Genomic DNA, 12,623 nt, shown 5'->3' on the forward strand with positions numbered 1-12,623 from the left:
AATGCTATGATTTAAAAAAAAAAAAAAACTGGCCTCCTTCCACCCCTTAATAGCCAGCCATCTCACACCTTATTTCCCAGTCACCCAGAACAGCTCAATGAGTTGTTATGGAGGAGGGGGAAAAGGGTAATTATAGTCACCGGTAGTCAGCGGTAAATATAATTATTTTAAATAGCAAAGCAATATAGCTTTAAATGCTATGATTAAAAAAAACAAAAAAAACTGGCCTCCTTCTACCCCTTAATAACCAGCCATCTCACACCTTATTTCCCCGTCACCCAGAACAGCTCAATGAGTTGTTATGGAGGAGGGGGAAAAGGGTAATTATAGTCACCGGTAGTCAGCGGTAAATATAATTATTTTACATAGCAAAGCAATATAGCTTTAAATGCTATGATTAAAAAAAAACAAAAAAACTGGCCTCCTTCCACCCCTTAATAGCCAGCCATCTCACACCTTATTTCCCCGTCACCCAGAACAGCTCAATGAGTTGTTATAGAGGAGGGGGAAAAGGGTAATTATAGTCACCGGTAGTCACCGGTAAATATAATTATTTTACATAGCAAAGCAATATAGCTTTAAATGCTATGATTAAAAAAAAAAAAAAAAAAAACTGGCCTCCTTCCACCCCTTAATAGCCAGCCATCTCACACCTTATTTCCCCGTCACCCAGAACAGCTCAATGAGTTGTTATGGAGGAGGGGGAAAAGGGTAATTATAGTCACCGGTAGTCACCGGTAAATATAATTATTTTACATAGCAAAGCAATATAGCTTTAAATGCTATGATTTAAAAAAAAAAAAAAAAAAACTGGCCTCCTTCCACCCCTTAATAGCCAGCCATCTCACACCTTATTTCCCCGTCACCCAGAACAGCTCAATGAGTTGTTATGGAGGAGGGGGAAAAGTGTAATTATAGTCACCGGTTGTCACCGGTAAATATAACTAGAATATTTCTTGTCTCTTATGTACTATATACATAGCGTAACACTGTACATATAGTATCATAAGGTTGTGACTGTCGGGGGCATGTAGTGTGCATGATATTCCCAGGCACATCATAATGCCACACAGAAAAGTCCCTACTGGGCACTTACCTCCCTTACCTCATCCATCTTTGTGGCCATCCTTTTGAACAGGGATGCCTTCGGTGTTCGTCTGGGGTCCTGATCCTGGCTTGAGTCCTGACATGCTTATTTCTTGATGTCCAGGTACTTCTTGTCCATCCGGATCTTCTTAATTTTGATGTTCTTCTTGGGGCTTAGGCAGACAGCTTGCTCTCATGGTGTTAAAGAGCTGGTGGATGGTTTGGGGTTTTCCAGCTGATGTTGGTAAATGAAAACCCCGTAAATAAGGCCTGGTGGTCTGCTGAGAGGGCTGAGTTGTTCGCCTCTGCAGCTTCCAGAATTTGGAGATTGAATGGTCTGGAGCTGCGCTGGATGTTACTTGGCTATAAGAGAAAAAGAAAACACAAGAAGGTTATTACATGAGAACAGCATGTAGTAAAGTTCAGGAAAGCTGCAGGCCCTCTGCAAACTGCATGTCAGTCAATGATCAGCAGATTTTGTCACTGACGATTATTTAACATGTATGGGGGCTTCCCATCTCTCCACTGACAAATCTGACCTCAGATTCATTACTTAATTCATTATTAAGACCAGCCCCCTTCACTATTGTTAGTAACATTACGAATTTGGAAAAGAGATTAAAGCTATGTGAAATATGTCTATGAGTCTGTATAAAACATCTCCTCTAATACTTACTGGCACAGGAACATGTGGGGGACACATTCTAAGGGATTCCACCGAGTCCCAGTCAATACGCTGGAAAAACCTATGGGCTCTGATGTTGCCATTGACTCCGAGACGCCTGGCAGGATCTTCCCGGAGGAGCTACAAAAGAAGAAAAAATAAATTAATTAATATAACAGCTTCATAAATAAAATAAAATAAAAAATAATAAAAAACAATATTTTTTTTAAAAAAAGCTATATATTAGTGTTTTTATTCTGAAATTTACAATAATACATGAAACGTAATATATACCACTGACCTTTTTAATGATGTTCTTCGCCTCCTTGCTGGAGGCGTTGAATAGTCCTCGATGGTATTTGGACCTGCTGGTAATCATGATGTTCAAAATGATGCCAAATGCATACCAGTCTACCCCAGCATTGTACTCCTCCGCAGCCAGCATCTCAGGAGCCATGAAGCCTGGTGTCCCAGCGTATTCGGTGGCTGTCCGGTCTCCATAGATGTTCTCAACTGCCAGACCGAAGTCGGCAATCTTTATATGGCCCGTCGCAGCCACCAAGATGTTAGAAGGCTTGAGGTCTCTGTGAAGAAGAAGACAAATGGATTCTTATCAGTGTCTGCTCTATAATTCTCAGTAATGCTGAGTATAGCTATAGGCATCACTGGTGGTGGAGGATTAGATGTATTTCTAGTTACCGGTGGATGATGCCCTTAGAATGCAGGTGTTGAATTCCACACACAAGTTCCGCGGCGTAGAATCTGGCCGAAAGAGAAGAGGAGAGAATAGTATTTAGTGGAAGAGAAACTCAGAAATATACACTGCTCAATAGACTAGACAGGCAGGACTTGTCAGGATTTTATATTTTTATGGTTCAATAGGAGAGTCGCACATATCGCACTGATTATAGTGCACCTGGACCTGCTCATCTGAATATTAGGAACACAGGTATTAACGGACAATCCCAATAATAAGGAAAAAAAAAGAAAAATCTTAAAAGTGTAACATGTCTACCGATCACTTTTTTTTATCTTCTCCTTCAAATACATAGCTGTTTCTGTACAGTGTCCGCGGTCGGGTACTGCACATCAACCCCATACTGATTTGAATAGGGAGCGGACGTGCAGTACCCGACCACGGCCACTAAACGGTGGACGGCGCTGTGCTGCGCAGTTCTGTAACTGGTCAGTTCTGGCCACCGCCGACACCGTAAACAGATGATTGACAGAGGTACCGGGTGTTGCACGCCCACCGATCAGACATTGATGTCCTATCCTAAGGATAAATGGTAAAGTAGTGGAGAACCTCTTTAAGTTCCTTTTTGCCTATAAGGAAACACAATTTCCACCATTACAGTGTAAATGTATATGTTGTTAAAGGGTTATCCAGGATCAGAAAAACATGGCGGCTTTCTTTAAAAAAATAACGTCATATCACTAAAGTGAATGAGGATGAGCTGCGATACCATTCACAACCTGTGGACAGGTGTGGTGCTATTTTTAGTGGAAAAGAAAGCAGCCATATTTTCCTAAGTATTTCACTAATAACATCCCTGTGAATGGAAGATATGAGTTTACCTGAACCTTAGAGCTAACAATCTAATCAATCTAGTCAGTCTCATATGGAAAATACATAGCGGTATTGCTTAGACTGTGACTACTGTACCGTGCACTGGGGATGTCAAGACACCCCTTCCTCATCAGGAGATGGTTGAATTCGCCACAGGTGACATGCTCCATCCCAAGAAGCACAAGCTCCTGTCAGACAAGACGTAGAGATCAGTCGTATGATAAAGTCATTGTAGCGTCCATACATTTACTAACACTCAATAATCAGTTATTTCTTCTGTGATTTCTTCTGTGGTCGAGCTCTATTCCACTAACTCATGAAGATATAGTTACATAATAATAGCAATAATGATACTTTCTTCTTTTTACTATGTGTTTATTGGCTATTCTAAGTATACACATATAGTGGATATAGCTACAAATGTAGAATGTGATGGGCTAAATGTACGGCATTCCTTCTCACTGTAATGTTGACTTCTGCATTTCTCACCATTGTGAGGTACTCAATAAGAATGACATCCATAGGGGTGGACAAATGACTTCAGATTTTGGGAGCCAGTTGGACCACTCCAAGATTTTCCATAAATTTCAATAGAGAAACCCAAAAAGTTAACCGTCAGCATCATATTTCTAGGCAGATTGCCTGGCCCCCAGGGTTTGTCCAGTGTTCCCAAAGTAGGTGACAGCTACACATACAAGGAGCAGGACATTAAAATGTTGTCAATGCTGAAATGTTAAACACCATATATAAATGTGGATATATTCCGTGTATAGAGATGAGTGCACTTTATGGTTTATCCAATATTAATGAACTGGTCACAATTTTACCTTGGTCTGAAAGGCGAATGTGCCATGAAGAAGGAAGGGGCTGCCAGATGCAAGTTGTAACACACGTCGCTCCACCATCGCGCGCTCCTCTCCTTCAGCTAGCAGGTCCCTCTTTGTGATGACTTTTACAGCAAATTGCTGGCGGTTATATCTATCTTCCGCCAGCACCACCTAGAAAAGAATGTTCATTTATTGGTGATCTTCATTAAAGGGGTTGTCCGGCCTTGGGGTAAAAAGTCTGCAGACACTTTATGTGACTACAGACTAGTGAGGATTCTCCAGTGTCAGGAGCGGGTGGTCATTTATCCGGCCTCGCTCCATTCAGTTGCATAGAGCAAGACTGCACACGTCTCGTTGGCACGTGACCACATGTATGCACATTGCACACCTTCAGTTATGCTCTCGCCCGTTCCTGGCGCTGGCACCGGAGAATCTTGACAACACGCACATTGTACCCTGAGGCCAAACAACCCCTTTACATAAGTTAATTAGAAAAAATTCCATGGGCATAATTAGTTATTCAAAATTAGTATTCAAGTACTCCTTAAGAATTGTATATTGACAGGAGAAACAACAGGAGTAGTTTAAAAATATCTACTTTATTGTATGCAGTTTAAAATCAGAAAAAAAGTGGACAGGAGATAGACTACATGGTAACATGAAAAGTTCAGGTACAGACCAAAGATCCCAATCAATATAATTAAATGGTAATCACTCAAAATGATATAATCATGGGGCAGGTAGAGGGGTGCAAGAATAGATATTTAATCCATTTTGCCCTGTATTCCCAGAGTAGTAATTGCACCCTAATTTAACACTACAAGGTTCGATAGGAGTAATCCTTACCCATAGTGGCAAGGAGAGTCTGACCCGGGTTGTGGAGGCTGTAAGTGCTGCGACACTACGCACGTTTCGCGTGCCGACTGCACGCTTTCTCAAGGGGAAGGTAGGGAGGAATGTTAATACCTCACATGGTTACTGATTCACAAATGAGAGCGACTGAGTGAAGCATGCGCCGATCACCGCACCCGCGGCACGCCCACCCCCGGCCGTCAAGCCAATCACGGCAGGCTGAGAGACCTGATGACACCCACACATGCCGAGACCAACATAGAGACGCCGTGGAGCAGGGCGCTCACGGAGCAGGGAAGAGGGCACGCGCACACCGATCCCATGGTGAGTATAAGTAAATATAATATTTAGAAAAAGACTGGTCATCACTCAATGAAATATTAGAAGATAAAACATTACTCACTATCATGAAAAATAAGAAATAAATGAAAATCGATGGAGGATGACAAAAAACAAAAAGGGGAATGATAACAACATTAATTAGTGGAACATCATCCTCTTGCGACTATACATTGATAATACAATAAATAATTAAATGTGCCCATTTACACAATGGCAAAATACATAGTAAGTATAAAATGCCGTCCGATGTCCATCCCAGAAATCATCCGTGTATCTTCCATATAGATGTTAAATTATATGTCTATGAATCCTCAATTCAATATAGATGTCAATTGTATATATATGATTCCTCAATTCACCAGAAAATTTGCATACGGAGACCAGTCACAGACTATGAACATGAGATAATGGAACAAGCTGCAGGTAGATTCACAAGAAAAAAGTGATGAGTAATTAAAACAAAATAAGACCAAAATATTAAAAACAAAGTTAAATAACACGCAAACTACTAAGCCAGATGGTGATGGTGGCTAGTGTATCAATCATAGAAAGGACGAAAAACTAAGTACTTTGTTTAAACTTGATGTAGTCATCGTCCCCAAGGTGGCGATCCATCTGGTCTCACGCTGGGCCAGACGTTTGCCTATATCTCCTTCCCGTATGCGAGGGGGAACAAGGTCAATTCCTCGCACCTGGAAGGGTTTGGGGCTACAGTCATGGTGCATCTTGAAGTGTCGGGGGATAGTTTTTAGTTCTGTGGTGTCGTTCGCTGTCCGGGCAGCAGCAATGTCCCTCACATGCTCCTGCACACGCACTCGTATTTAGTGTTCAGCGAATTTGCTTGGCATTTCAAATTCGGGTTTGTGTTCGGGATTCCGGCTTGTTCGCGCGAAAAAATTGTCTCCACCCTGATTTGCCACGCTATCACGCGTGGCAAATATAAAAAGACTGTGGGGGTGCAGAACTGTATATAGATGATGGCATCAAAGACCATGGTGCAGGTGTAAAAGCGTTGAATTTCCTATGCGGAATGCATTTTTTACCTGGGTACCACCAGCAGCGCCCCCACAGAGCCATTTGCTTCTCTTTGCTGCCTAATTATACAGTTATTATTGTAGCCCAGTGGTGAAATCAGCTGTGAGCTTTGTAGCTGCTTGTGGGCAGTTTTGTAGCTCAGCCAAGATGAGGTTTGGTGGAGTAGGTTGCTTCCTAAGCACCAATAAAAGGGGTTGTCCAATGCACAAAATGTCCTGTATAAATATCTACTTTTACTAATTGTACTGACAGCTGACTGCACTGATGCACCTGCTGAGACGGCTGTCAGTCAGTTCCGGGGCTTATAGCCGCTGTTAACTGTATACTGACCAATGACTGAAGCCGCGCCTCTATGACTGAAGGCTGGAAGCTGCCGAGTGGAATAAAGTTTATTTCCCCTGGCAGCCAGGCTTTCACTGCAGCGGCCGCATGGCTATAAAGCACTACTAAACTGCAGATTAACGCCATAGCTGTAGGTTAATAGGATTTGTCACATGACAGGTTCCTTCTAAATTGTTAGTACAATAGTTAATTCCATTCTGTGTCCATCTAAGCTGACAAAGCTGTAAACTTGAGGGTCTGATGAGCGCTACCCTCTGAGGCAAGGAGATAAATGACTGTTTATTGACGACTATTAAACTGAATGGAAGCAGTCCTGATTCTGCTTAAGTTGTGCTAATTATACAAAGTTTCAATTGACTACCAACAAAAATTATTGAACTGATGACAATGTTTCTAGTATTATTAGCTGTGTTATCATCATTAGTCCTGCTAAACTAATATAAATTTTTTGTATTTGTGCATTTCTTTATTAGCAGTAGAAATAGTGTATAGATTCCTATGTAGCCATTAAAAATAATGTCTGTTAGCAAACACCACTAGGGGGAGCTCTTTGTATAAGGATGTATACAGTTACCATAGAAATCTGTGGAAAACATGGAAATATAAAGTGCATTGCACACTCATATTGGCGTCTTCTGACAGTCAAACATTCAGGGATGTACTTATAAATTATACTGCCCTAGGCACCGAGTCTCAATATCCTCCAGACTCTAGTTTGAAGTCTAATTTCCCCATTACCACAGACCCCTGACCTGTCAATGTTGGGAGCAGCACGAGTCCTGTTCACACAAACGATGTGCTACCGAGATCGATGATCATTTAAGCAAATCAAAAGATCATTTTACCCTATGAAAGAGCATTTTGCTTGTTTGTCGGGCGATCGTCAGCCTGTTTCCACTGGTTCCTTATAACTGCGCAGTGTAAATACACCTTAATCTGCAGCACAGACCTGAGACTACATTTGCAGACACTTCACCCTGATCCTAAAATCCTTTTCACTCCACAGCCCCACTGGTGTCAGGTCTTATGTTGCAGTGATGCCCGGGAGTTAAGACCACTGCAGGAAAGAGGAGAGGTGAATATATTTTGAAGAGTATACATTGGGAAATTTGCTGGCTTTTCATTAAAGGAGTTGTCCACTACTTTCACATTGATGCTCTATCTGTGCGATAGGGCATCAATGTATGATCGGCCGGCGATCAGCCAGCTGTTATCGGTGATCAGCCGGCGATCGGTATGATCAGCCGGCGATCGGCCAGCTGTTATTGGAGCCATCGGCGGCCGCCGGCAGGAGGTGCTTACCTGCGGTGCTTAGCCGTCAAGTTGCAGTGGCCGGCGCTTGTTACTGCACATCCGCCTCCTATTCAATTCAATTTGAGGCGGATGTGCAGTACCCCGCGGCGGCCACTACAGATGGACGGCCAAGCACCGCAGGTAAGGACTTCCAGCCGGCAGCCGCCGGCACCGATGACAGCTGATCGGCCGGGGTGCTGGGTGCGGGTCCCTGGCCGATCATACATTGATACCCTATCCTACAGATAGGGCATCAATGTGAAAGTAGTGGACAACTTCTTTAAGGAACTCTTCCATTTTTCCAGGAATGTCCCTGAAATTCTGAGAGTTGGCAGTAACAGTATTAACCCCTTAAGCCCCGCGGGTGGTTTGCACGTTAATGACCGGGCCAATTTTTACAATTCTGACCACTGTCACTTTATGAGGTAATTACTCTGGAACGCTTCAACGGATCCCCCTGATTCTGAGATTGTTTTTTCGTGACATACTGTACTTCATGATTGTGGAAAAATTTCTTCGATATCACTTGCGTTTATTTGTGAAAAAAACGGAAATTTGGCGAAAATTTTGAAAATTTTGCAATTTTCAAAATTTGCATTTTTAAGCCCTGAAATCAGAGCGATATGTCACACAAAAGAGTTAATAAATAACATTTCCCACATGTATACTTTACATCAGCACAATTTTGGAACCAAAATTTTTTTTTGTTAGGGAGCTATAAGGGTTAAAAGTTGACCAGCGATTTCTCATTTTTCCAACAAAATTTACAAAACCATTTTTTTAGGGACCACATCACATTTGAAGTCACTTTGAGAGGTCTTTATGACAGAAAATACCCAAAAGTGACACCATTCTAAAAACTGCACCCCTCAAGGTGCTCAAAACCACATTCAAGAACTTTATTAACCCTTCAGGTGCTTCACAGGAATTTTTTGAATGTGGAAGAAAAAAATGAACATTTAACTTTTTTCACAAAAATGTTACTTTAGACCCAATTTTTTTTATTTTCACAGGGGTAACAAGAAAAAATGGACCCCAAAATTTGTTGTGCAATTTCCCCTGGGCACGCAGATACCCAATATTTGGGGAAAAAACACTGTTTGGGCGCACGGCAGGGCTCGGAAGGGAAGGAGCGCCATTTGACTTTTTGATTGTAAAATTTGCTTGAATAATTAGCGGACGCCATGTTGTGTTTGGAGAGCCCATGTGTGCCCAAACTTTGGAGCTCCCCCACAAGTGACCCCATTTTGGAAACTAGACCCCCCAAGGCACCTTTCTAGATGCATAGTAAGCACTTGGAACCCCCAGTGACACCAAAAGTGACACCATTCTAAAAACTGCACCCCTCAAGGTGCTCAAAACCACATTCAAGAACTTTATTAACCCTTCAGGTGCTTCACAGGAATTTTTTGAATGTGGAAGAAAAAAATGAACATTTAACTTTTTTCACAAAAATGTTACTTTAGACCCAATTTTTTTTATTTTCACAGGGGTAACAAGAAAAAATGGACCCCAAAATTTGTTGTGCAATTTCCCCTGGGCACGCAGATACCCAATATTTGGGGAAAAAACACTGTTTGGGCGCACGGCAGGGCTCGGAAGGGAAGGAGCGCCATTTGACTTTTTGATTGTAAAATTTGCTTGAATAATTAGCGGACGCCATGTTGTGTTTGGAGAGCCCATGTGTGCCCAAACTTTGGAGCTCCCCCACAAGTGACCCCATTTTGGAAACTAGACCCCCCAAGGCACCTTTCTAGATGCATAGTAAGCACTTGGAACCCCCAGGTGCTTCACAAATTGATTCGTAACAATGAAAAAAAAGACACTTTTTCATTTTTATGAATCAATTTGTGAAGCACCTGAGGGTTCCAAGTGCTCACAATGCATCTAGATAGGTGCCTTGGGGGGTCTAGTTTCCAAAATGGGGTCACTTGTGGGGGAGCTCCAATGTTTGGGCACACAGCGGCTCTCCAAACGCAACATGGTGTCGCTAACAATTTGAGCAGATTTTCCGTTAAATTTGTTAGAGGACACCATGTTGCATTTAGAGAGTCCCTGTGTGCCCAAACATTGGAGCTCCCCCACAAGTGACCCCATTTTGGAAACTACACCCCCCAAGGCACCTATCTAGATGCATAGTGAGCACTTGGAACCCCCAGGTGCTTCACAAATTGATTCGTAACAATGAAAAAGTGAAAAAAAAAACACTTTTTCATTTTTATGAATCAATTTGTGAAGCACCTGGGGTTCCAAGTGCTCACTATGCATCTAGATAGGTGCCTTGGGTGGTCTAGTTTCCAAAATGGGGTCACTTGTGGGGGAGCTCCAATATTTGGGCACACAGCGGCTCTCTAAATGCAACATGTTGTCCGCTAACAAATTTAACGCAAAATTGGCTCAAATTGTTAGCGACACCATGTTGCGTTTGGAGAGCCCCTCTGTGCCCAAACTTTGGAGCTCCCCCACAAGTGACCCCATTTTGGAAACTAGACCCCCCCAAGGCACCTTTCTAGATGCATAGTGAGCACTTGGAACTCCCAGGTGCTTCACAAATTGATTCGTAATAATGAAAAAGTGAAAAAAAAAACACTTTTTCATTTTTATGAATCAATTTGTGAAGCACCTGGGGTTCCAAGTGCTCACTATGCATCTAGATAGGTGCCTTTGGGGGGTATAGTTTCCAAAATGGGGTCACTTGTGGGGGAGCTCCAATGTTTGGGCACACAGGGACTCTCCAAATGCAACATGATATCCGCTAACAAATTGTCGGCTCAAATTGTTAGCGGATATCATGTTGCATTTGGAGAGTCCCTGTGTGCCCAAACATTGGAGCTCCCCCACAAGTGACCCCATTTTGGAAACTAGACCCCCCAAGGCACCTATCTAGATTCATAGTGAGCACTTGGAACCCCAGGTGCTTCACAAATTGATTCATAAAAATGAAAAAGTGTTTTTTTTTTCACTTTTTCATTTTTACGAATCAATTTGTGAAGCACCTGGGGGTTCCAAGTGCTCACTATGCATCTAGAAAGGTGCCTTGGGGGGTCTAGTTTCCAAAATGGGGTCACTTGTGGGGGAGCTCCAATGTTTGGGCACACAGGGGCTCTCCAAACGCAACATGGCGTCCGCTAACAATTTGATCCGATTTTCCATTCAATTTGTTAGCGGACACCATGTCGCGTTTGGAGAGCCCGTGATGTGCCTAAACAGTGGAGCTCCCCCACAAGTTTCCCCATTTTGGAAACTATACCCCTCAAGGATTTTATTAAGGTGTATAGTGAACATTTTGAACCCAGAGGTACGGCACATTATTTGTTTACATTAGGTCATCATATTGAATAAGTTGTCATTATTCTTGAGCGCAAGTGCTCGCTACTTGAGTTTGCATCGGGTACTCAGGTATGCACCATGTACAGCGTGTGCTCGAGTGACATGCTCGAGTCCCTGCTCCGCATGTTTCACGGTTATTAGACACCCAAAAAAAAACATGCGGGGATCGCTCGTGCATGGCAGGCAATCCCCGTAAAGTTTTTTGGCCGCGAAGCATATGGGGCAGAGACTCGAGTATGTCACTCAAATACCCACGATACTCAATGCATACCAGAGCACCCGATGCAAACTCAAGTAGCGAGCACTTGCTCTCAACACTAGTCGCCATATCGTCATCTTTTTCTCTTACTTTTGAAAAAAATCCCAACCCCAGCCCTAACCCTAGCACAACCCTAGCCCCAGCACAACCCTAGCCTCAGCACAACCCTAGCCCCAGCACAACCCTAGCCCCAAACCCAGCCCTAACCCTAGCCCAATCCTAACCCAAGAGTTTATTTTTGACGCCGTTCCTTGTGCGGTATAAGTGATTAGACGACTTTATTCTTCGGGTCGGTGTGATTACAGCAATGCCAGAATCATATGGGGTTTTTATGACTGACAGCTGTCACACACTAAAAGACGCATTTTTTGTAAAATCTAGTTTATGCATCGCCATATTTTGAGAGCTATAATTTTTCCAGATTTTGGCAGACAGTCATGTGACGGCTCGTTTTTTGCGGGATGACTTGACGTTGTTATTGGTGCCATTTTCAGGCACGTGACATTTTTTGATCGCTTTCTATTCCGATTTTTGGGAGGCAGAATAAACAAAAACCAACAATTCAGGAATTGTTTTTTTTTTTTTTTTTATTCCGTTCCGCGTGTGGTAAAATTGATGAGGTAGCTTTATTCTTCGGGTCAGTACGTTTACAGCGGTACCACATTTGTATCATTTTTCTATGTTTTGGCGCTTATACACAATAAAAGCTATTTTATAGAAAAAAATATTTTTTAGTATCGCTTTATTCTGAGAGCTATAACTTTTTTATTTTTCGGCTGATGGAGCTATATGGCGGCTTGTTTTTTGCGGGACGAGATGACGTTTTCAGCGGTATCATTTTTATTTATATGCGTCTTTTTGATCGCGTGTTATTCCACTTTTTGTTTGGCGGTATGGTGATAAAGCATTGTTTTTTGCTTCGTTTTTTTTTTTTTTTTTTTACCGTGTTCACTGAAGGGGTTAACTAGTGGGACAGTTTTATAGGTCAGGTTGTTCCGGACGCGGCGATACCAAATATGTGTA

The 12,623-nt window shown here is 42.5% G+C and overlaps 1 protein-coding gene across 1 annotated transcript in view; it reads left to right on the top strand.

Annotated features, from left to right (window-relative positions):
- LOC141265364 (protein MON2 homolog) overlaps positions 1 to 1,985 on the top strand; it is a 53,577-nt gene extending 51,592 nt beyond the window's left edge. The window contains exon 9 of the mRNA XM_073678371.1: positions 1,771 to 1,985. Coding sequence (XP_073534472.1) covers positions 1,771 to 1,794 — 24 coding nt within the window. The 3' untranslated portion in view covers positions 1,795 to 1,985. The remainder of the gene's footprint in view (positions 1 to 1,770) is intronic.
- The last annotated feature ends 10,638 nt before the right edge of the window (positions 1,986 to 12,623 follow it).

The sequence above is a fragment of the Phyllobates terribilis genome, unplaced genomic scaffold (assembly GCF_046119375.1).
Source record: "Phyllobates terribilis strain yellow unplaced genomic scaffold, ASM4611937v1 Scaffold_4__5_contigs__length_816908805, whole genome shotgun sequence".
NCBI classification, from domain to species: domain Eukaryota; kingdom Metazoa; phylum Chordata; class Amphibia; order Anura; family Dendrobatidae; genus Phyllobates; species Phyllobates terribilis.